Source organism: Alexandromys fortis, unplaced genomic scaffold (assembly GCF_014885135.2).
Source record: "Alexandromys fortis isolate MF-2015 unplaced genomic scaffold, M_Fortis_MF-2015_v1.1 scaffold_141, whole genome shotgun sequence".
NCBI classification, from domain to species: domain Eukaryota; kingdom Metazoa; phylum Chordata; class Mammalia; order Rodentia; family Cricetidae; genus Alexandromys; species Alexandromys fortis.
This window is the reverse complement of record NW_026068060.1, coordinates 1396477-1421511: the sequence shown is the minus strand read 5'-3', so window position 1 is coordinate 1421511 and position 25035 is coordinate 1396477. Positions and strand designations below refer to the sequence as shown.

Below are 25035 nucleotides of genomic sequence, written 5' to 3'. Positions count from 1 at the left end.
CAGGTCTGGAAGATAGAAACTTGGAGTTTTTCTAGGGCCCCTTGTATCAGTATAAAAAGAGTAAACAACAGATGGGACAGATAATCTGGCCAGTCAATCAGCAGAGAAGAGACTCTGTATTGTTGTTCTTTCTCAAATCTGGTCAGAGAAAGTGAGGGATAGAACTTTCATGAGTTGTCACCCATATTGGAGTGGATTTTCCTATAATGCAGCTGCCTTTGTGAGTTATCCCTGACCTTGTAAGTAACCCCTCACTCATATTCCTTTTAGAAAGCCCACTTACACTCACTGGTTCTCGCAGGTCGGTAGTGATGCATGACTTTAATCCCAGCACTCTGGAGGCAAAGTCAGGCACATCTCTGTGAGTTTGAGGCCAGTCAGGTCTATAAGAGCTAGTTCCAGGACAGGTCCAAAGTTACAGAGGAATCTGATCTCTAAAAATAAAAAAAAAATAAAATAAAATAAAAAACAAACAAACAAGACAAAGAAAATACAACTCATTGGTTCACCAACTTGGACATTGGTACAACTGTTACTTTTATCGGTGTAGGTTCCCTTTCTGCAATACTAAGTAGGAGTGTGTATTTGTGTATGCGTACATGTGTTTTGTGTATGTGTCTGTGTGTGTGTGTTTGGCATCTTTCCAAGAATATTTTGTCACACACAGGAGTACAGCAGAAAATAAATAGAGGCTAGTGACATTTTTATTTGAAAATTTAATTGACAAAAAGGGAATAGCTGAAAAAGTAATTCAAAAAATAAATTATATGTAAACTTTGAAATCTAGAAAAATACTATGATAATTCTAAATGAACAGTCTCTACAATCTTGTGTGGTATTAACAAAGCAACATAAAACTAAGAAAACACCCAGTCCTCTGTTTCTGTCTGTGGAATTCTCTTCAACAACTGCCCTGCCTCCATTTTAGGCTTAAAAGTTATCTTATAGTAAAGACAAGAGTCCCTTCAGTCTGCCCCAACCATGCAACTGTCAACCACATTCAGAGGGCTATGTTTGTTCCTTCTCAGTCCTGCTGGAGTTTGTGAGCTCCCATTAGCTCAGGTAGACTCTTTCAGTGGGTGTACCCATCATGGTCTTGACCTCTTTGCTCATATTCTTATTCCTCCCACTCTTCAACAGGATTTTGGGAGCTCAGTCCAGTGCTCCAATGCGGGTCTCTGCCTCTGTTTTCATCAGTTGCTGGATGAATATCTTAAATATCTATAGTGATATCACTATATCACTTAAATATCACTATAGATATTTAATATCACTATAGATATAGTGATATCACTATATCACTTAAATATCACTATAGATATTTAATATCACTATAGATATAGTGATATCACTATATCACTTAAATATCACTATAGATATTTAAGATATTCATCAGTCTGACAACAGGGCAAGTCAAGACTGAACCCATCTCCTTTATTGCATTGGGTCTTAGCTGGGGTCATCCTTGTGGATTCCTGGGAATTTCTCTAGAGCCAGGTTTCTTGCTAATCCTATTATAATGGCTCCCTCAATCAAGATATCTCTTTCCTTACTCTCGTATCTGTCTTTCTACCTTCTCTACTATCCCATTCTCTCAAGTTCTAATCACCCCTCCCCTTCTCCCTTCCTGTTCTCTTTTCATTCTCTCTTCTTCCCTAATCCCTATGCTCTCAGTTTTGTTAGGCACTTGTCTGTCTTGACTTTCCAGTTGGATCTATATATGTTTTTATTTCCTGCTTGGGACTCACCTTATTACTTAGTTTCTCTAGGATTATGAACTATAGGCTCAATATTCTTTGTTTATAGCTAGTATGCACTTATGAGTGAGTACATACCATACTCTTCTTTTTGAGTCTGAATTTTCTCAATTAGAATAGTGTTTTCTAATTCCATCCATTTGCATACAAAATTAAAGATGTTATTGTTTTTTACAGATCAGTAGTACTCTAATGTGTAAATGTCCCACATTTTCTTTATCCATTCTTCAGTTGAGGAGCATCTAGGTTGTTTCCAGGCTCTAGCTATTACAAATACCGAGCATCTTTTGAGTATATGCCCAAGAGTGGTATGGCTGGATTCTGTGGTAAGCTGATTCCCAATTTTCCTAGAAACAACCATATTGATTTCCAAAGTTTTTGTACAAGTTTGCATTCCTACCAGCAATGGATGAGAGTTCCCTTTACTCCACATCTTCTGTCATTGGTATTTTTGAACTTGACCATTTTTTCAGGTGTAAGGTGATATCTCAGAGTAGTTTTTTTATTTGCATTTCCCTGGCTAAGGATGTTGAACATTTCCTTAACTATCTTTTGGCTATTTAAGATTCTTTTGTTGAGGATTTTCTGTTTAGTTCTATACCCTAAATTTTAATTGAGTTCTTTAGAATTTTGATGTCTAATTTCTTGATTTCTTTTTATATTTTGGAGATTAGTCCTTTGTCTGATGTGGTGTTGGAGAAGATCTTTTCCCTTTCAGTAGGCTGCCTTTTTGACTGTATCCTTTGCTTTGCAGAAACTTCTCAATTTCAGGAGAAGTGGGGTTTAATGTGTGATTTAAGCTTTAGTAGTATTTCTTTTACATATGAGGGTGTCCTTATATTTAGAGCATATATGTTTAGTATTAAGATTTCCTCTTGATGGATTTTTCTTGTAACTAATATGAAATGTCCTTATTTGTCTCTTTTGATTGATTTTAGTTTGAAATCTATTTTGTTTGATATTAGCAGAGCTTCATTGTCTTTTTTCTTATGTCCATTTGATTGAAAAACTTTTCCACAACCCTTTGCTCTGAGGTGATTTCTGTCTTTGAGATTGAGGTGTATTTCTTGTATGTAGCAGAAGGATGGATTCTGTTTTCATATCCAGTCTGTTAGCATGTGTCTTCTTATAGGTGAGTTGAGTCCATTTATATTAAAAGATATTAATGACCAGTGATTGCTAGTTCCTGTTATTTTAGTTTTTGTTGGTGATGTTATTGTTTTTGTTTTCCCTTCTTTGGAATTTGCTACTATGTAGGTCATGAAAAGCCAGGCACTTCTAGAAAACTATGTCTCAGATTGCAAAGTGACTCAAAGCACCTGGAGACAAGCCAACAGAAGGAAACATCTTCAAGAACAGGCACAAGGTCAGACCTACCCATTCACATACTCAGGAATCCCATTAAACCACTAAACTGAAGTCTATAATATATGTAGAGGATCTGGTAGAGACCCACATAGGCTCATTGCTTACTGCTTCATTCTGTGAGTTTATATGATGCTGGATTATTTGATTCACTGGGACTTGTTCTTTTGGTATATTTCATCCCTGATATCTCTTGGACTCTTTCCTTTTCCTCTTCCATGGTTTTTTTCTGAGTTCTCATGAGTAGAAATTAATGGAGAGATCTCATTTAGAGCTATGTGTTCAAATGATTCTCTTTCAAGTAATGCCTGGCTATTTGTGAATCTCTCTGCATCTGTTTCTATTTACTGCACGAGGAAAGTTCTCTCATGACAACAAGATAAGTCACTGATCTATGAGTTTAGCAGACTTATTAGGAGTCATTTTATGGGTAAAAATTTTTAAAACTGATAGTTTTTGGTTTTACACTAGATTCTAGGCTATCTACTCTCTGGTTCTTGATCACTCAAGCACAGTCGGATATGATTTCCATTTCATGGATTGAGACTTCAGTCAACTCAATATTGACTGGCTACTTCCACAAATTCTGTGCCATCATTGCCCTAGCATATCTTTCAGGTAGGATAGGCTGCAAGTCAAAGGTTTTGTGGCTGAGATAGTGCCTTCAAAATACACTTATACTTTTAAGAACTCTAATATTGATTTTTTTTTAGTACAGCTTATATTAAACTGAAGGCATTCTGGCAAACAATTTTCTAGTTTATTGCTTTCCTGATATTAAAATTTTTAAGTAAAAAAGTCAAAAAATATTTTATGTTAGTTTTAAAAATACAATTACCTATTCATTAAAAAATATATTCAAGTATTTATTTGTTTGCTAGTCTATGCATCTTCTTAATTCAATCAAATCAATAAAATATTTAGCATAATAGAACTAAATCACTCATTACAGTATAAGTAGTCTGAATATTTACTTTTTTTACAAGATAAATGAAAGATGTTCATTTTCTCTACCATGGGTTCTTAAGGTACAATAACAATTTGATCTTCAAGACTTCTGAAACATTACATAAGGGCAGAAAACTTCTGCATTTCAAATAGCATATGCAACTTAAAATGAAAATTTTATTTCACCTTAATTATTTTCATCCCTATAATTAGAAGCTAATCTTATCCAAACATAGCTGCAGGCTGAGAAGCAGTAAATGCTTGACGGTGGAAATGATTCGAGAACTTTACTTTCTGATAATTACAAGATATAATTACTTCGGAGCTTTCAAAGACCTTTCAGTGATTAGGGAAGCTTCTCTAATTCAGTCATAACATTTGTATTACTAATAAACTAAGAAGTCCTAAACTCTAATAGCTGACAAATTTGATAGAAACACCATTTTACAAAATAGTATTGCAGGCTTCAGGGAGAATCATTTAAGTATTTAAAAGCATTACATTTTATGAAATCTAACTTCACATGTTTTTTCTATAAGTATTTGGTAAATTGGGAGGTTATTACATTAATGTTATTGGCATTTATTTGGAATGGCATATCTGGGAAACAGAGTAATTAATAGAAAAACTTCCAAAACTTTTTTTTTTTTTTTTTTTTTTTTTCCAAGTTGTGCCTTTCCTTCTGGGATTGTACGTGAAGCCTGTGATAAAGTGTTCGCTGGTTCTCCTGTTCGGCTGTTTACACTGTGAAGTGGATATTGTTACAGAGAACACACCAGCCGTGGCTTTCTCACACCCTGTGAATGAATGTGTGAGCTACGCTGTAGTTTTACCTGCTGAAGCTGTCTGTCCGAAAATAAACTTTGAATGTTTTTTTTTTCTCCCACCATGTTTGTGTGTAAGTTTTTTCCCCCCGTTCTGGTATGTACTGCTGGCCTAGCACCCCCCTGGCCCTTAAGAGTCAGAAGTGCAGGTGGTTGGGTCCATCCTGGACCTCTTTGTGTGTTGTGGGGTAGGGGTGCCTCCTTTTCCTGGGTGTGTGTGAATGAGTGTCATTCTTTAGGTGCTGTGTCCACCTTGGATGTATTCATTTTGCTGTGTGTGTGTGTGTGTGTGTGTGTGTGTGTGTGTGTGTGGGCGCACGCGCTTGTGGTCATCATTGAGGGGTGGAGACCTTAAAGCTTGGCCGAAAGGATGGGCAGCCTGCACATTTTTATTGTAATGAATAAAGCTCTGGGAAAAACAGCCCCCAGCACAGCAAACAACAGCAAATACTAAAATCTAAAAATCTGCATTCTAATACTAAAATCCCTTTTTTGGGGATAGAAATCAACTTCTAACAAACAAATTGGACCAGTCCCTGTCTTATCTGTGCTCCCCACCCTAAGGCCCCTAGGCTAAGCAGAACTCTCTGACTGCAAACTGAAGTGTTGAAATGAATTTACAGACCTGAGTGAGGGATTTAGCTGCTCTCCACAGGGCAAGCCCTCAGCTGATGGGACCATCTGCATTTCCATCACAGCTCTTTGTTATTAACAAAAGAGCTCAAAGCTAATTCAGAACTGAAGGGTGGAGGACCGCAGGTCCTCTCAGGTCTCCAGTGACCTTCGGAGAGATAGTCACGTTGACTAGTATCTCATATCTCAGTCCCTGGACTGTTCCAACCCTTAAAACTAGTGAGATGGAATCTTTCTTGGTTTCTCCTGTACTTCCTGGAACACTTTCTGGAAAGAGCACTATTAAATGCTAGTTTAAAGCCAGGTGTGAGCCCCACACCCATAATCCTAGCTCGTGGAATAGAGGAAAAAAAGGATAAATTCAAGGTCAGCCTGGTTTCATCCTACTTACAGAGTGTGGCCTAGGAGACACTGCCTTCCGACAACAGAAGCGGGGCCGGGATTGGATTATTAACACTGGCTGTGTTTCATACCTCCTATTCTAGTCCTAGACAGAAAGATCAGGAGTTCGAGGCCAACATGGGACCTTAGCAGTGGTGCACAGGCTATACAAAGAAACCCTGTCTCAAAAAAAAAAATAAATAAATAAAAGACATTGTAAAAAAAAACCTCAACTTTTTGTGCCTGACTTTGATTTCACTATGCAGCCCAGGCTGGCCCAGAAATTTTAGCAATCCTGCTTCAGCCTCCCAAGTATGAGGGTTTCAGGAGCGAGCCCCCATGGCTACCTGAACTGCTTTGGTGTTTTAAGGTACAGTTATTGCCAGGAGGAGGTGGCTCTCGCCTTTAATCTCAGTCAGTACTTGGGAGGCAGAGGTGGATCTCTGTGAGTTTGAGGCCAGCCTGCTCTACAAGAACTAGTTCCAGGACAGCTAGGACTGTTACAGAGAAAAAGCCTGTCTCGAAAAAACAAAACAAACAAACAAACAAACAAAAAAAGCCATTTATCATTTATTGCCAGGTGTAGTGTTGAATGCTTTTAATGCCAGCACTCACCTTGGTCTACAGGGTCTACAGAGTGAGTTCCAGGACAGCTAAGGCTGCACAGAGAAACCCTGTCTCAAAGATACGTTCTCACTGTACTCTTGGAACTCACAGATCTGCCTTCATTTACCTCCTAAGTCTGGGATTAAAGGCAAGCACCTAGGCAAAAACATTTTACAACGTTGCACTTACTGTGTGTGAGCATTTGAGGGTGTGCGTGAGCCGTGTGTGTGTGTGTGTGTGTGTGTGTGTGTGTGTGTGTGTGTGTATGTGTGTAGGTCAGAGGAAACTCAAGGCAGCTGAGTCTCCTACCATGTAGACCCTGGAGATTGAACTCGGGTCCTTAGGCTTGGTGGCAAACACCTTTAACTGCTGAGCCATCTAGCCCACCATCATTTCTATATTTGTGTTTTTGTGCATGCGTGCACTGGCACACACCCTTGGGCATAGGGTGGGTCAGAGGGTAACTTTAGAGTCAGTTTTCAGTTCTACGTTTATCTGGGCTTGGGACCCAGATGGCTGGACTGGTGTAACCTTTATCCCCTAAACCGTCTCACCAGCACAAAGACTCGATTGACTCTGAGTTCTCGTCTTCCCTGTCTCCTTACAGTGGCCATGCATCCTCACAGAGATGTAAGCAGCCACAGCTTCGGGTCCACTATGAACTTGAGTTTCTGTGGCCTTGAACCAAGAGACTCAGGTATAGACTGGTCCACACCTGTTGCCATGGAAGACGTCATGTGAATGAGCTGGTGTTTCTGGGAAGCAGGATCTGGACTAGATTCCCTTATTCAAAGATCTTTCTAGGCACCCTGGAGTCAAGGGCATCCTGCACCCAGGTCCTGTTGAATGGACAGGGCTGTCATGGATCCCTAAAAGGGGAAGGCAGAGCTGGGCCAAGAAGGTCCAGCGATTCTGAAGTAGATTCCCCCAGTACATGGTCCTGTGTCCTGCTGCTCTGTCTCTCTTAGCCTTGGGCCCATTCGGTACGAAAGAGAACATAGAAAAAGGCTCTTGGGGGTTGGGGCTGTAGCTCAGTTGCTAGTGTGCTGGCCTAGCATGCTTAGCCAGGGTTGCATCCGTGGTAGTGCATAAACTAGGCCTAGTGGCATATTATACCCCTTAGCCCAGTTAGAAGCAGAAGGGTCAGAAGTTCAAGATCGTCCTTAACTACATCGAGGGTTCAAGACCAGCCTGAGATATAATCAATCTTACATGACCATAAATGATGGTATTATATGTTTCATATACCAACCGCCTGGAGAACATCCTTTTTTTCTCCTGTCTCATGGAAGCATGTGCTTGCTTATGAACTAAAAGGCTTTTTGTTATTAGGGTTGTTTTTTGAGAGGTCTCCCCATGTAGCCAAGGATAGCCTCCAACTCACTAACACTAGGACTAGTTGCTACAGTCTTGAAATGTCTTTCTCTGTGAGAGATTGTCCTATTGGAAGGAAGCTTAAAAGAAAAAGTAGCTTTTAGGCCAGGCCTGTATTTATTTCCGGCAGGGAGATTGGGAATTTGAAGCTAGCCTGGGCTACCTATGGAAACTGTATTTCACACACACACAGGCACCTTCTTGATGCCTGGAAGCCTTGCCCACACAGTGCTCCTGGCATTGCACACTGGCCCTGGTAATACTGATGACGAACTACTTCCAACACTCTGAGTCTAGAGCTGTCCTGAGCTCTATTATTGACAAATAGACTGTCTCAGAGTAGGTAGCTTGCTGGGAAATTTCACAGGTGGAAGGTGCTGGAAGCCTACAGGAGCCTGACTCACCAGCTGCTCTCACTCAGTGCCCATCCAGGTGGGGGCAGCTATATGTGGCTCCAGGAGGTCAGAGAGAGCATGAATGTATGTATAACCTCCTTGGCTCGATGCTGGTTCTGCTGTGACCAAAGGCCCCGTTTCCTGATTGTTCTCATTGTGAAAGGCCGGACCTTGGAACCCAGCTCTGCTCCCTGCTCACCTCATAGTTTTGTTCCGAGTTTCTCTGTCTCACTCATGAAATGAGTTATTTAGATTTAGTGGGCAGGGCTGCTGGGACGTCTGCAAACTTTAGGCTAGAGCTTAAAATCAACTAGAAGTCTCTTTGACTGGGTAGTGTACACCTTTAATCCCAGCACTTGGGAGGCAAAGGCAGGTGGATCTCTGAGTTTGAGGCCAGCCTGGTCTACATAGTGAGTTGCAGGCCAGTTGAGACCCTTCTGAGAAGGTGGGGGACCGATGGGAAATGGGGAGAATTTGCTCTCTTACTGTAATGGATCCGCTTAAAAGCACTTACTGAGCCCCGACTGTGTGTCATGCGATCTATGGTGCGTGTGTGTCTTGGTGCTGGGGATCGAACCTAGGACCTTTCCCTGAAGTACCATTCCAGAAGAGAGCAGGCAGCAAGCAGACCAGGTCAGCTGGTAGAAGAATTCTGTTTCCTCCTCAGAGGTTCTTCTGATGGGGAATGTCTTTGGGACCTTAGTCACGTGTTTTGATTGGTATCTTCATAGCTGCTCCTTGCCCAGACACAGAGACATTGGCTGGAGAAAATAGTGTGAAAGGCTGGGACCCTGACAGGAAACACTAGTGGGATTGTGCCTCATATTGTTCTGGCACAGTGGGTTTATGCTCCTTATGTGGTGTTACATCTTGAGGGGCCTGAGACACACACTTGTTTTTTAAAAAGATTTATGTATTTTTAGTCTATGTGTTTTGCCTGCATGTATGTCTGCATATGTCTGAGTACTGACAATGGCCAGAAGAGGGCATCAGTTCCCCTGGAGTCAAACTACAGCCACCACTTGACATGGGTGCTGGGAATTGAACCCAGGTCCTTTACAAGTGCAGCTAGTGTTTTTAACCCCTGATCTGTCCCTCGAGCCCCCTATATGCTGGCTTTTTTTTTTTTTTTTTGACATATGGGTTTCTCTGTGTATCCCTGGCTATACTAGAACTGGCTCTGTAGACCAGGCTGGCCTTGAACTCAGATCACCTGCCTCTGCCTCCCAAGTCCTGGAATTAAAGGAATGCATCACCAATTCTGGCTCCTACATGCTAATTTTTGGAAGGTTTGTTTTTATTATTTTTAACTAGCATATGCCTGCGTGAGTGTATGCCACGTGTGTGCAGGTTCTCTGGCAGGCCAGAAAAGGGTTTGGGATCCTCTGGGGCCCAAGCTGCAGGTGGGTCGAGCAGAGCCTATCTCTGCAGCCCTGAGTTTTCTCATTTTCACAATAACCTTTTAGAGAGACAGACGACACACGCAGGCCCTGTGCAGGCGATCATGGTGGAGCAGGCCTGTGTCTAGAGATCTGGCCCCCACAGCAATGTCTAAGGATGTTTGGGTGAAGAAGGCACAGCTTTAAGTCTGTGTGATTGCAGGAAGGCAGGTGGAGAGAGGGGCGTGGGTGGTGCAAGACGGCATGTGGGAATCTGGAAACCTGTACATCCCCCGCCCTCGCGGGCCCGAGACTCGGGAGACCCGAGTGCGAGCCGCCGGGTGAAGCCAGTCGAGGAGGAGGCAGGCTGTGTGTGTCGGTGTCCGCGGCGTGGAGGTGGGGTGAGCGGGGCGGGGTGTGTGCACACGGCTCGGAGCGAGCTGGAGAGAATGCCCGGGGTGGGGTGAGTGCGGCGGGGCGCGCGTGTGCGCGCGCGGGCACGATGAGGGGCGCGCGGTCGGGTGGGCGCGCGTGGCCGGGTGGGCGCGCGGCACGGCGGGCCGGGGCGGGGACACTGCGGCGGCCCCGGGCTGCGGGCGCGCGCGTGGGCTCAGCGCGGAGCGGGGCCCATGGTGCGGCCGTGTCCGTCGGTTGGGCCGCGCGGGCGGCTCCGCGCGTGGCCCGGCGCTCGCGACCTCGCCCCTGCGCTGCGGGCCCGGCCCGCCCGCTGCCGGCGCCTCCTCCCCTTGCCCCGGGGTGGCGCGGAGGCCGCGGGGAGCGCAGGGGGCGCGGCGGGCGGCGACATGACGGACAGCATCCCGCTGCAGCCGGTGCGCCACAAGAAGCGGGTGGACAGCAGGCCGCGCGCGGGGTGAGTGGCCGGGCTGCCGGGAGGTGGCGGGGGGACACCTGCCGCAGGCCCGGAGAGCCGGTCCTGGGACGCGGGGGACCCCCCGGGGCTGGCAGCCGGCCGGGGCGGGGCCGATCCCGAGGGGACAAGGGTTGCTCTGGCGAGAATGCAGAGTCCCAGGCTGAGGCTCGACCGCCAATCAGAGCCCCTGGGGGTGGGACCTGGGAGGTGCGTTTCTAGCGCCGAGCAGGTGAGCCGATGAGGCTGGGCGGGGCCTCCCGTCTTCCCCGGGTTCCCGGTGGCTCCTCCACCCCCCCCCACCCCCGGACGTCGGAGCTGGGTGGGGCTGCTGACCAGGTGTCGGTGTAATGAGGCGAGATGCCAGCTGCCATCTTGTGGGCCTTTGTGCCTGGCTTCCCTGAGGCCTTATTCAATTTTACCGAGTGGGAAACGGAAACGGAAGGACCAGGGATGGGGGTGGGGATGGGAGCGGGAAGGTGCTGGAACAGGGTTCCCATACTTCCTGCCCCACACTTCCAGTGTGTGTGTGTGTGTGTGTGTTGGCTTTCTTATTGTTTTGGCTTTTGGTGGTGCTAGGGATCAAACCTAGGTCGCTCTATCACTGAGCCCCATCCCCCTAGCCCCCGCAAATGTGTGTTTTTATGAAGACAGTTCGTTAGAGCGCTGCGATTAATATTTTAATGAATTAGATTAGCAGACTGTAAGTGCCTTGATTGATTTGTTCAGGGGCTGGGCTAAAACCTGCCTTAGACAAGATCTGCCTACTAGGTGTGGGCTTCCTGACTGGGCAGGCGCAGGGGGTTCCCCTGGGAAAAACGTAACGTCCCTTTAAGACTTTGAAGTGAGGATCTGGGGTCTGTACAGTGGCCACTGTGTTCCCAGATGCAGCCACCTGCTGATTAATGAAACGTGAAGAATGGAAATTGACTGTGCCCTGAACGCGTCAGCATGCCCTCCCTGGTCTGGTGTGATCTTTATGTAGTACGTACATCCTGTTGGGAGGGAATGCTGTGCGACATTCTGTGGGTGCCTGAGCACCCTCAGTTCCCATACCCGCTAGTGATCCCGTACACACTGTGGAGGCTATGTGTGTGTGTCTTTGTTTCTCTCTCAGCCGGTTGGTCTGGGCTCAGCTCTAACAGGCCGCTGACTCCTCAGCCTCTTTTGTCTTTTATTGGAGTTGGAGTCTCACTGAAATTCTCCTCTAGGTCGTGAATGCATTCTGAGCCCAGGAGGGACTTAAAACTTGTGGTCCTTTTGCCTCAGCTGCCCTTGTAGATTAGCTGGGATGGTAACTCTCTGCCACTAGGCCTGACTTTTTTGTCTTTCCAAAGATCCCCTACCTTTTAAATGAAAGTGCTTGTTGAGAAGCCCTGGGCGGGCGCATAACAGAAAAATTTGAACAGTAATTTGAGTCATAGTGCACAGGATAGAAATATGCTCTGATTTTCAGAGGTCCAGAGGGAGTAGGGCAGGTTATTTTATATTTAAAAAATCAGTTGATCTGGGCAGTGGTGGTGCACACCTTTAATCCTAGCACTTGGGACTTAGAGGTAGGCAGATCTCTATGAGCGTGAAGCCAGCCTGGTTTACAGAGTGAGGTGCAGGTCAGGGCTACACAGAGAAACCCTGTCTCTAAAAAACAAAACAAATCAGTTGGATAGGGTGGCACATGTCTATAACTCCAGCAGAGGCAGAAGCAAGTGGGTCTCTTGTGAGTTTGAGGCCAGACTGGTCTATGTAGTGAGTTCCAGGCCAGCCAGGGCTACATAGTGAAAGGGTACAGAAGGAAGAGGCCTTTACTGCCAAACCTGATGGCCTGAGCTTGACCCCTGTGACCTACAGGTGGGCAAAGAGAACCCACTCCAGCAGGCTGTCCCCTGACTTCCGTGTGTGCACCTGGTGTTCCTCTGAACCCATACACACACACACACACACACAAATTGTTTTTATTTTGTTATTTAAAGTCTGATTTCAGGCCTGGAGAGATGTCTCAGTAGTTAAGAGCACTTGCTGCTCTTGTCGAGAAACCAGGTGGGATTCCAATCACCTACATAGTGGCTCACAACTATTCATACATTACTACAGTTCCAGGGGATCTGAAGTCTTTTCCTGACTTTTGTGGCCACTAGGCACTCATCTGGTGCTCATACATACATGCAGGAAAAACATTTGTACATGCACACACACATACACACATGCACAAATAAAAAATAAAGATTATTTTTATTTTACATGTATGGGTGTTGTGTCTGCATGTATGTATGTGCACTATGTGTATGCAGTGCTCTCAGCGACCAGAAGAGGGCATTAGATCCCCTGGAACTGGAGTTAATGATAGCTTTGCTCCACTGTTTGGGTGCTGGGGATTGAATCTGGGACCTCTAGAAGAGCAGTTAGTGTTCTTAACCACCAAGACCTTTCTCTAGTCTCCCAGATAAATAATCATTAAAGAGTTCTACTTGAGGGGCTGGAGAGATGGCTTAGTGGCTGAGAGCACTGGCTACTCTTCCAGAGGACTCGGGTTCAATTCCCAGCAACCACAGGCCAGTTCACAACTGTTTGTAACTCTAGTTCCAGGGGATCCAACACCCTCACACAGACATACATGCAGGTAAAACACCAATGTACATTTAAAAAAATTATTTAGGGCGGTGGTGGCGCACGCCTTTAATCCCAGCACTCGGGAGGCAGAGGCAGGCGGATCTCTGTGAGTTAGAGGCCAGCCTGGTCTACAGAGGGAGTTCCAGGACAGGCTCCAAAGCTACAGAGAAACCCTGTCTCGAAAAACCAAAAAAAAAAAAAAAATTATTTAAAACCAAGTGTGGGATCCTAGACTGTAGCGTTCATTCACATCCTTGAGTAATGTGGATTGTTCCCTGGATCTGGAAGGCCTGTGCTGGCGTGTGTTTCCCACATGTAGCCTGCGTTGTGGAGAGTGGTAATGTTACGGGGAGGATTTTTGTAAAGATTTATTTATTTTTTTTTAGCCTAGCATTCACAAGGCAAAGGCAGGCAGATAGATCTTTGTGAGTTCCACGCCAGTCAGATCTCAGAAATTTTCAGATTTATATTTTTCATTCTATGAGTCTATATGCCTGCATATATGTGTGCCACGCGGGTACAGTGCCTGTGGAGGCCAGGAGATGGCATCAGAATTTAGTTGGAGTTACGGACAGTTGTGAGCCACCATGTGGGTGCTGGAAATTGAACCCTGGCCCTCTGCAAGAGCAGCCAGTGCTCTTACCTACTGAGCTAGTGAGAATTTAGGTATTTGGAATACTGGGATACATGGAGACAGAAGGTCTTCCTGAATCATGACTGGGCAGCGGGATAAGCAGAGAGGAAGTTGATATGTAGCCATGGGCCCATTTCTGCTAGGCCTGTGCTAATCCCTATGAAAGTGTGGTTGGGGCCAGAGAGATGGCCCAGTGTTTTTGAGTTTGAGGCCAGACTGGGCTACACGAGACCTTGTCTCAAACAAAAACAAGGTGACAGGTTGTAGAGATGTTGCTTGCTGAGGCTCCCATTGGCCCCAGAGGCATCCTCTCACTGTGAACACATTCTCGGAAGGGCAAGGCTGTTGAAATGTTCTAGTCAGACAACAGGCATTTGCACCACTAGTCTGGAAACCATTTGATGACTTCATTGCCTTGACTTCTGGTTGAGCGGCATTCCCTTCTAGGTCAAATATCGCTAGACACCTGGACTGACGTCTAGGAGGTGGTGGGTTCATGGCCACTTCCCAGCTGTGTGATTATGGGGAAACTGCCTTAAATTCTCCAGGTCTAGGTTTTTCATCTTTTTTCCCCTTTATTTTATTTTGAGATGGTATTTGTTTGTTTATTTTGATTTTTCAAGACAGGGTTTCCCATTAACTGTGGAACCAGTCTTGGAACTCACTCCATAGACCAGGCTGGCCTTGAACTCAGATTTGCCTACCTCTGTTGCCTGAGTGCTGGGATTAAAGGCGTGTTCCACTGCCCAGCATGTATTTATTTTTATCTTATGTATATGAGTATTTGCCTTCATTTATGTCTGTGTACCACCTTGTAGAGGCTAGAGGAGGGTGTTGGATCCCCTGGGACTTGGCATTAGAGAGAGTTGAGCCACCATGTGGGTGCTGGGAATTGAACCCTGGTACTCTGCAAGAACAGCCAGCGCTCTTTCCACTGGATCATCTCTCTCCGGCCCATAGATTTCATTCATCTTTAAAGTGGAGATAACAAAAATTAAACTGGGCCGTGGTGGCACTCGCCTGTAATCCTGGCATTCAGGAGGCAGACAGATGTCTGTGAATTTGAGGCCAGCCTGGTCAAAAAGCAAGTTCCAGGACAGTCAGAGCTATTGCTCAGAGAAACCCTGTCTTGAAAAACCAAACACCAACTAATCAAACCAAACCAAAACAAAATGTATTCTTGGATCTGAGACTTAACCCATGCAAAGATTCTGACCAGAAGCCTCAGTAGACTTCAGGTGTTGCCTGGATTAGATGGTAACACACAGGTGTTTGCATGATGTTTACTCTGGTGTGGGATGTTCAGGAGACTCTTCTGATATTTATTATTTTGAGACAGACTCTTACTGTGTAGGCCAGGCTGGTCTTGAAATCACAGAGATCTGATCCTCTGGCTCTTTAGTGCTGGGATTAAAGGTGTGTGCCACCATACCCAGTTAACGGTGCGGTGCTGGGGATGGAGTCCAGGCCTTCTGCCTGCTGAGCAAGCAGCCTCAAACTGAGTTGTATCCCCAGCGTATCAGGTGTTCTTTTGAGAGGAGAGTGCCTTCGATGGTGGGGAATTTAGAAATATGTGACTTCATTGTTGATATATAAATGTGTTCTGTCAGAGAGAAGATCACGTGTGAGACTGTAGGAAGGCCAAGGAGCATGGACTCCTGTGTAGTAAGAGGAGCACAGCCTGGCTAGCTTAACCCCTGAAATAATCACACAGAAAACTGTATTCATGGGCTGGAGAGATGGCTCAGAGGTTAAGAGCATTGCCTGTTCTTCCAAAGGTCCTGAGTTCAATTCCCAGCAACCACATGGTGGCTCACAACCATCTGTAATGAGGTCTGGTGCTCTCTTCTGGCCTGCAAGCATACACACAGACAGAATATTGTATACATGATAAATAAATAAGTAAATATTTAAAAAAAAGAAAACTGTATTCATTCAAATACTGCCTGGCCCATTATCTCCAGCCCCTTACTGGCTAACTCACATATCAGTTTAACCCATCCATTAATGTGTATTGCCACTTGACTGTGACTTACCAGCATGAGTCTAACCAGTGTCCATCTTGGGCAGGAGAATCATGGCGTCTGCCACACTGCCCTTCGTTCCAGCATTCTGTTCTCTTTTCTGCGCCTAAGTTTTGTCCTATCAAAGCCAAGGCAGTTTCTTTATTAAACCAATGAAAGCAACACAAATACAGAAGAACCTCCTACACCATTTCCCCTTTTCTGTTTATGTTCTAGGTATGAACTGGTTAAAAAGAAGAGCTCATGATATAAGTATATGTGTATTTTATGTATGTGTGTGTAAGCGGAGACTGTGTGTTCATTTCCCGGCCACGCAGACCCTCCCCCCTGAATAATCACATGGAAACTATATTAATTACATCACTGTAATTAAATAATTATTAGCTCAGGCTTCTCATATGTAATAACTCTCACATCTTAAATTAATCAATTTCTAGTCATCTGTGTATTGCCACGAGGCTGAGACTTAATCGGAAAAGATTCTGGCTGTGTCTTTCTTCTTTGGCAGCTACATGACGTCTCCTTGACTCTGCCTACTCTATATATCTCTGTTCAGATTTGCCACCTGGCTTTACTCTACTAAGCCATTGGCTGAAACAGCTTCTTTATTAACTAGTGGTAATAAAATATAGCATACAGAGGGGAATCTCACATCGTGTGTGTGTGTATATATTCTAATGCAGCATTTTTGTATTTGAAAAATTGAACAGCTGAGGATTGACTCACTGGTAGAATGCTTTCCTATCATATGGGGGGCGGGGCCTTGGGTTCAGTCCTAGCACCATATAAAACCAGATACGATGGAGAATGTCAGTAATCATAGTCCTCTGGGAGACAGAGGCAGGAGGTTAAATCCAAGGTTATCTTCAACTATTTAGTAAGTTCTAGATTAGGTCAGACTATAGGTTAAGATTTCTTGTCTCAGAAAATGGGCTTGGGTACATGTCTGCCACCTGAGTACTCAGAGAGTTCAGACAGGAGAATCAGGAGTTTGTCATCTCGTCTATATTGTAGGCTGGGCCATGTGAGACCCTTTTCAGAAAAGAAAGGGGGTGTGGTGGGGCTGGAGACATGGTGTAGAAGTTAAGGGTACTGCTATTTCAGAGGACCAGAGTTCAGTTTCCAGATGGCTCACAATGGCCCGTGATTGTGGCTCCCATGCCTCTGGCTTCCACAGACCCCTGCACTTGTGTGTGCATGTCCTCAGACGAATACACATACACACAATTAAAAATAAACACAAATATAAAAGCAAGTGAGGGAGTGCTGGCTAATTTTTATGTTAACATAAACTAGAGTTATCCGAGTGGAGGGAGCCTCAACTGAGAAAATGCTGCCGTAAGATCCGGCTGTAAGATATTTTCTTAATGATTGAGGAGGTGGGCCCAGCCATTGTGGGTGATGCCATCCCTGAACTGGTGGTCCTGGGTTCTCTAAGAAAGGAGGCTGAGCAAGCATTCGTAGTAAGTAAGCACCACCCCTCCATGACCTCTGCATCAGCTCCTGCTTCCAGGATCCTGCCCTACTTGAGTTCCTTTGGCGATGATCTGGAAGTGTAAACCAAATAAACCCTTCTTCCCCAAGATGCTTTGATCATGATGTTTCATCACAACAGTAGAAACCCTAACCCAGTGAGATGGCTCAGGCACCTACTGCCGAGCCTGAGCACCTGAGTCCTGTGACCCACGTGACAGACGGAGAGAACTGACTCCCGACTGGCCTATGACTTCCTCTCGTGCATGTACCTTGGTACAAATCAAATGCTTTTTCTCTTTCTTTTCTTTTTCTTAAGACAGGGTTTCTCTTTGTAGCTCTGGCTATCCTGGAACTCACTCTGTAGATCAGGCTGACTTCCAACTCACAGAGATCCGCCTGCCTCTGTCTCCTGAGTGCTGGGATTAAAGGCTGTGCAACCACTGCCCGGCCAAATGCTTACTTTTGTAGGTTACTCTGGTCAAGGTGTTTGTCACAGCAACAGAAATGTAAGCAAGACAGTAATTTAGAGAAAAACTTTAACTTAAAATTAAATAAAAAAGAAAAAGATGCGTGTAGCTATCTTGTAACAAGGGGCCAGGAGTTGCTTGCTTGAGGTGGAAGGCCTTTAAAAGATAGATGGTGACTGTCTCTGAAACCATCAGGAGCGCAGCATAGGCGCTGACTTTAGTTCCCATTAGACCCGTTGTGGGCTCTGGACCTCCAGGGCCTAAGCGGGTAGGTTTGCATCATGTGAGCCACTCATGATGATACCTTGGAAGTTGACTGCAGCCACAAATTGAAGCCAAGAGAGTTTGGGCGTTCTCTCCGGGGCTGCCCATTCTTGTGGTGCTGCTGGTGTCTAGATGGGGCCTCTGCTGTGGGTGAGTGTTTCAGGGCGTCTGTAGGCCCAGGCTACTGGAGAGCAGAGAGATTCAAACCGCCTATTTTCAGCTCACTGTGGTGGGGGTGACAAATGTTTATTTAAGACCCAAGAGGTGTCCTAAAGCAGCCTCCTTCACCAGCTCAGTGGCCTTGGATGTTTATGGAAAGGGTGGGTATTTATAGTCAAGGCAGAGGTGAGGTCTCAGACAACCCTGACCAGGGGAGAACTGTGGCCCAGCCTGCAGGTGTCCAGAGGCCTTTGCACAGCTCTGTCCCTCACCCCTCAGAGAGGAGTTTTTTCTGTGGGTTTTGTTTGGTTGTTTGTTTGAGATAGGTTCTCCATAGCCCAGTTTGGTTTTGAGCTTGTTATGTAGCCAAGGATGGCCTTGAATTCCCAATTCTCCCCTTGCTACATTGAAACACTGGGATTACAGGCATTCACCACGGGACCACATTTAAGCTGTGCTGAGGCTAAAACTCAGGGACTTGTGCATGCTAGCCTAGCACTCTACCAGCTGAACCACACCCCCAGCATTGAGTTTGACACTTTTTAAAGACATAATGCATTTTAAAAGCCGCTGTATTAAAGCAAACAAACCCAGAACTAAATAAAAGAGCCAGGCAGTGGTGGTGCACACCTTTGATCCTAGCACTTGGGAGGCAGAGGCAGGCGGACCTCAGAGTTCGAGGACAGCCTGGTCTACAGAGTGAGTTCTAGAATAAAAATATCCATATTTAACTAGCTTATTGTTATTTTTGCTGTTGTTGTTTGTTTTATGTTGTTTTGGTTTTGGGTCCTTCTTCCCTCCCTTTCTCCCTCCTTCCTCCCTCCTTCCCTTCTTCCTCCCCTTCCTTTTTCCCCCCACCAGGTAGCCCTGGCTGACCTGGAAATCACTATCGAGACCAAGCTGCCTCTGCCTCCCAGGTGCTTGGACTAAAGGTTGTAGGTGGGTACCACCCACGCAGAGGGTTTTTCTTTGTAAAGGTTTGTTTTCTTTTTAGCTGTGTGCGCGCTTGCGCGCATGCTCACATGTGCACAGGCACCTGCAGAGAAACCTTGGAGATGGAATTACAGGCTGTGGTGAGCCCAACACACTTGCCAACACTCTCACTCTTTAACCACTGGGATGTCTCTCCAGCCAGGGTTTCGGCCTTTTTTTTTTTTTTTTTTAATTGAGACAGGGTCTCTTGTAGCCCAGGCTCGCCTCAAGCTGCAAAGCTCCTGAGTGTTGGGATTCCAGCTGGTAGCCGTCACACCCACAATGTGTTCAATATGCTCCTTTGTTCAGTGTCTAGAGGGGTGGCTGTCCTGCCCAGTGTTCAAGGGCGTGTTTGGGGAGGAGTCTGCTGCTGGGTGAGGTACCGGGGAGCCACTGTCCCTTCCTGTGGCCTTCTCTCGTTCCGGTGAAGTCTCTGCAAGGGCTCTGTGCGTTCTTAGGTACACACAGTGGGAAGAAGTCTTGGTGGTGGGCCATCAGGAAGTAATCTGGGTGCCCTCTGCCAGCTCCTCTTGTACCATCCGCTGCCAGTCACAGAGTCCTGCCCTTTGCCACTTGAGACCCGATGCGCCTGTCCCCGTGGAGACCAGAGGATGTGTGATTGCCAGCCCAGGTAGGGCCCTGGGGGAGGGGTAAGGGGACGTCCTTGGTGCCAGTCCCTAAGGAGAGGAGCCTCTGCAGCTTGACATTGACCTGAGTCACAGTTGCAAGGAGGCGGGTGCTGAGCAGCCTGGGTTTGGACCTTCTGCTGCTCTCAGAACTCCAAGTTCTCTTTGTGTCTATTGGAGCTCAGTCATGGGCAGGAAGTGCCTTCCACTCCAAGTGAAGTAGACTTTGGTGTTTGTGTGCTGTTTGTTTTGAAACAGGGTCTCCTCAGTGCTGCGGGGGGGGGGGTGTGTGTGTGTGTGAGATACACACTATGGAGTCCAGGCTGGCTTTGAACTCAGAAATTCACCTGCCTCTGCTTCCCAAGTGCTAAGATTAAAGGCATGCACCACCACATTCAGCTTCGGTTTAGTTTTGAAAGAGAGTTTTAACCAGGCAGGTGGTGCACACCTATAATCCCAGCACTGAGGAGGTGGAGGCAGGAGGATCAGGAATTCTAGGCCAGCCTTGTCGATACAGTGAGTTTGAGGCTAGGCATGGCTACATAAGACCTTGTCTTAAAAAAGGATTGGTTATAACCGATGGAATATTTATGTATTTATGGAGTACTGCTAGTTTTTATTAACCAATGTCTGTTCCGTGATTTGTGTGGATTGATAAACTCAGTACAGATATGCAAAGACGGACCATGGGAAACCCTGAGCTATGCATGTGTTCCTCTGTCTTTGCCCAGCGACATTTGTTTTCCCTGTACTGGTGGCAGGAAGTCTCCTTTTACAACGTAAGTGAAAACAATGGCCATTTGAAAGCTAGCTGGGAGGCTGTCCAGATGCTGGAGCCGTGGCTGGTGCTCAAGTGACAGGGCAGTGGCTCCACCAGACATGGAGTGTTCAGGGCCACAGGTCCTGCAAGGATGCACAGAAAAGGCAGTGTGTTCTGCCGAAGGATCCACAGAAGTGTGATTGTGTGTGTGTGTGTGTGTGTCTGAGTATGTGTGTGTGAGACAGAGTGTGTGTGTGAGAGAGAGACTGTGTATGTATGTGAGAGACTGTGTGAGACAGTGCGTGTGTGAGACAGTGTGTGACTGTGTAAGGCAGTGTGTGTGAGACAGTGTGTGTGTGAGACAGTGTGTGTGACTGTGTGTGTGTCTGAGTATGTATGTGTGAGACAGTGTGTGTGTGAGAGACTGTGTGTGTGTATGAAGAGAGAGAGTTAGAGACAAGAGACTCAGGTATCCTAGCCTCCAGTCTGGGATGTAGCCTGGATAGTCTTGAAATCCTGACATCCTGCCTCCATGTGATTCCTGCATTACATTACAGGCGTGCATTCGCACACCTGGTTTATTTGGTGCTAGGGATGCACCCCAGGGCTTCCAGCTTGACAGGCAGTTTACCACCTAAACGACATCCAGGCTGGGAATCTTTTATTTATTTAAAAGATTTTAATCTTCTGTATGTGTATGCCTGTGTGAGTTTACGTGTCACCGCCTGTGTGCAGGAGTCTTGGGAGGCTCGAACACAGCATCCGATCCCTCAGCTGGAGTGACGAGGAGGTTGTGAGCAGCCACGTGGGTGCTGGGATTGAACCCGAGTCCTCTGGGGTAGGAGGAAGTGCTCTGAACTGCTGAGCCATTTTTTCCAGTCTATGCTGGGAATCTTAATGTTGCCTTTATTTCTGTCTTAACAGAATTGTAGGGATTTAAGAGGGGGGAACTGGAAGGGATGGCATCAGGGAGAGAGGCTTTCACCGAGAGCTGGAAAGGTGGCCACTTAGGCGCAGAGCCTCTCTCTTGTCTCCAAGACCAGGCTTGGCTGCTCGCCCGAGGAGGAAGCAGTGGTCTGGCAGCAGGTGGCCTGTGGGCAGGTTGTGGCGATGATGGATGAAGTCAGGCTTGGCCAGGGTGGACTGCTGCTTGCTCATCCTCAGGGAGTTCAGGGAGTGCGCATTAGCATCCCAGGCTCCACCTCCTGGATGCTGGTACCATTCCACTCCTTCACTGTGATAGCCAACATTGTTTCCAGGCTTGGCTAAATGGCCCATAATGGGACAGCGTTTACCGGGATCATGCAGCAGGCCCTTTGAATGGCCGGCCCTGTTTCTATTGTTCTTTTAAAGTGCCTCATCCTGTCTTCAAATCAAACCTTGTGGACTCTCATCTGGACCATTGCTTTCCACAGTGAGATCAGCCTTTTAATTTAGAATCGGAAGGACTTTATTTTGCTCTGTTGTTACAGTGTTAGGCATTGAATTTAGCACCTGATCCACATAGGCCAGCTCTGTGCCTCTAAACTGCACCCCCATGCCTCTTCTGTCTTTTTTTGTTTGTTTGTTTGTTTGTTTTTGTTTTTTTGAGACAGGGTTTCTCTGTGTAGCCCTGGCTGTTCTGGAACTCACTCTATAGACCAGGCTTTCCCTGAACTTAGAGATCCGCCTGCCTCTGTCTCCCAAGTACTGGGACTAAAGGTGTGCGCCACCACTGCCTGGCCCCAGGCTTCTTACTTTTATTTTAACACAGGATCTCTGGATTGTCTAGGCTTGCCTTAAGTTCAGTTTGTAGAAGAGGCTGACTTTGAACTTGTGATCCTTCTGCTTCAGCCTCCTGAGTAGCTGGGACGACAGTTCTGTGGCTGCAGGTCTGGATCCAGGGTGTGCTGAGCTGGCAGTGGGTGTACTGAGAAGTGGTGTGGGCTGTATTGTGTTCTTCATCTCCGTGTTCCCAAATAGGAACCCTGACTTAGAATGTGACCATATTTGGAAGGCTATCAAAGAAGTGATTTGATCTTAGATTCATGGCCTTCAGAATTGAGCAAAACACACTTTTATCATTTAATGTCTAAACTTACGATTCTTTCTTACAACACAGAAAAGTCACATAGGAACTACTAGCTGCAATGTTGGCAGAAGTTCTACCTCACTGTTATTTTTTTTTTAATATTTATTTATTTATTATGTATACAATATCCTGTCTGCAGGCCAGAAGAGGGCACCAGACCTCATTACAGATGGTTGTGAGCCACCATGTGGTTGCTGGGATTTGAACTCAGGACCTTTGGAGGAGCAGGCAATGCTCTTAACCACTGAGCCATCTCTCCAGCCCCCTACCTCACTTGTTATTAATAAAACTTTATTTTAAACGGATGCTGAGTTCAGTCCAGCTTTAAGAGCTTCCTATAAGTATGTTGCAGGGGCTAGTGAGATGGCTCAGCAGGTGAAAGGGCTTGCTGCCAAGCCTGATTGTTTTGAGTTTGATCCCCAGGACCCTTATGATGGGTGGAGAGAACCGACTTCCTCAGGTTGCCCTCCGACCACCCCCCTTAATGGTACCGTGTCCCTTTCTCCATCCCACGTAATATAATATAAAAAAGTAAGACATGTAACGTGTAAACATAAGTTTTCTGTCCACCAGCCAGCTCCCGACTAACCACACAGAGGCTTACTAGTAATAAATGCTCAGCTGATTGCTTAGGCTTGCTACTAACTAGCTCTTACAGCTTAACCCATATTTCTTATCTTTTCTCAGCCTTACATGCTCATCTTGTTTCTCTCCGAGTCTCCTGGCAACTCTGCCCATCTTCATCCCAGCACTGTCTCCCTGTCCTCAAGTTCCATCTAACCTCTTCTTGCCTAACCGTTGGTCATTTAGGTCTTTATTAAACCAATGAGAGCAGCACATCTTCACAGTGTGTAAAAGGTCACTCCACAACAGTAATGGACTTCTGGTCATACTGCTTCCATCTCCTGGGGTGCTGGAGTTGGAACCTAAGTCCTTGAGCATGCTGGGTCACTCTTCTGACAGAACCACACCCTCAGTTCAGGTTAGAGACTCTCAGTGCCACCTAGGCTGACTTGGTCACATTAACAGTTCCACCTTTTCCAGAAGTGGTGTCTGTTTTCAGACTTAGTATTGATCTGGACCCCATGAGTAATGTTTATGCTAATGAAAGAGAAAGTATAGAATATTTAAATGTTTATTCTCAACCTGAATTTTATTTTTTTAATTGATGAAGCTATTTTATATTCTGAGTGTCTTACATGTATGTCTGTGTACCACATGTGTGTAGTACTTACAAGGCCAGAGGAGGAAGGCAGTTATAGACGGTTATAAGCCATCATGTGGTGATATGGGATTCTGCTCTGTACGCTATGAATATGTTTTACTACCATTGGTCAGTAAAAAGCTGCTTCAGCCAATAGCAGGGCAGAATATAGCCAGGCTGGAAGAGACAGAGAGAGCAGGTGGAGTCAGGGAGACACCATGTAGTTGCTGAAGGAGAACGACATGCCAGAACTTTACCAGGAGGCCACAGCCTTGTAGTGACACACACATTAGTAGAAATGGGTTAATCCAAGATGTAAGAGTTAGCTAGAAGCCAGGCAGTGGTGGCGCACGCCTTTAATCCCAGCACTCGGGAGGCAGAGGCAGGCGGATCTCTGTGAGTTCGAGACCAGCCTGGTCTACAAGAGCTAGTTCCAGGACAGGCTCCAAAACCACAGAGAAACCCTCTCTCGAAACACACACACACACACACACAAAAAGTTAGCTAGAAATATGCCTAAGCTATTGGCCAAACAGTGTTGTAATTAATATAGTTTCTGTGTGATTATTTGTGTCCAGGCAGCCAGGAAATGGATGCGGGTGCTACAATGTGGGTTTTAGAAACTGATCCCTGGTATTTGATGTGGGAAGTCCTTCTGTCTATGTGTTGTTTTTATTGGTTAATGAATAAAGAAATTGCATTGGCCTGTGATAGGACAGAATAGAGCTAGGTGGGGAAAACTAAACTTGTTGTAATAGGAGCGGCGGGGCTGCGTCCCCAGCACCCCAGCCGCCTGGCTAGCTTATGCCCCGAAATAACAACACACAAACTGTATTCTTTTAAACTGCTTGGCCCATTATATCTAGCCTCTTCTCGGCCAACTCTCGCACCTGGACTAGCCCATTTCTAATCATCTGTGTAGCCCATGAGGTGGCTTACCAGGGAGATTATAGCCTACATCCATCCTGGGTCAGAGCTTCATCGCGCGTGCCTCAGAGAGCAGAGCTATTGCGTGTGCCCAGGAGAGGGGAGCATGGCGTCTCTGAGTTCACTTTCTCTTCCTCCCAGCATTCTGTTCTGTTTACTCCTCCCACCTATGTTTTAACCTATCAGGGCCAAGCAGCTTCTTTATTGCTTAACCAATGAAATCAACAGATTGATATATGACACTCCCATATCACTTCCCCTTTTTCTGTTTAAATAAAAAAAAGGAAGGCTTTAACTTTAACATAGCAAAATTA

General features: G+C 45.9%; 1 protein-coding gene across 3 annotated transcripts in view; it reads left to right on the top strand.

The window, feature by feature from the left end:
* The first annotated feature begins 10077 nt into the window (after positions 1 to 10077).
* Atp9a (ATPase phospholipid transporting 9A (putative)) overlaps positions 10078 to 25035 on the top strand; it is a 95914-nt gene continuing 80956 nt past the window's right edge. The window contains exon 1 of one of the 3 annotated variants that reach the window (XM_050120180.1): positions 10078 to 10125. In XM_050120180.1, the coding sequence (XP_049976137.1) occupies positions 10112 to 10125 (14 nt within the window). In that variant the 5' untranslated portion in view covers positions 10078 to 10111. Of the gene's footprint in view, positions 10126 to 10242; positions 10534 to 19531; positions 19765 to 25035 lie in introns of those variants that run through there. The other 2 variants (XM_050120178.1, XM_050120179.1) reach the window with 2 other exon arrangements.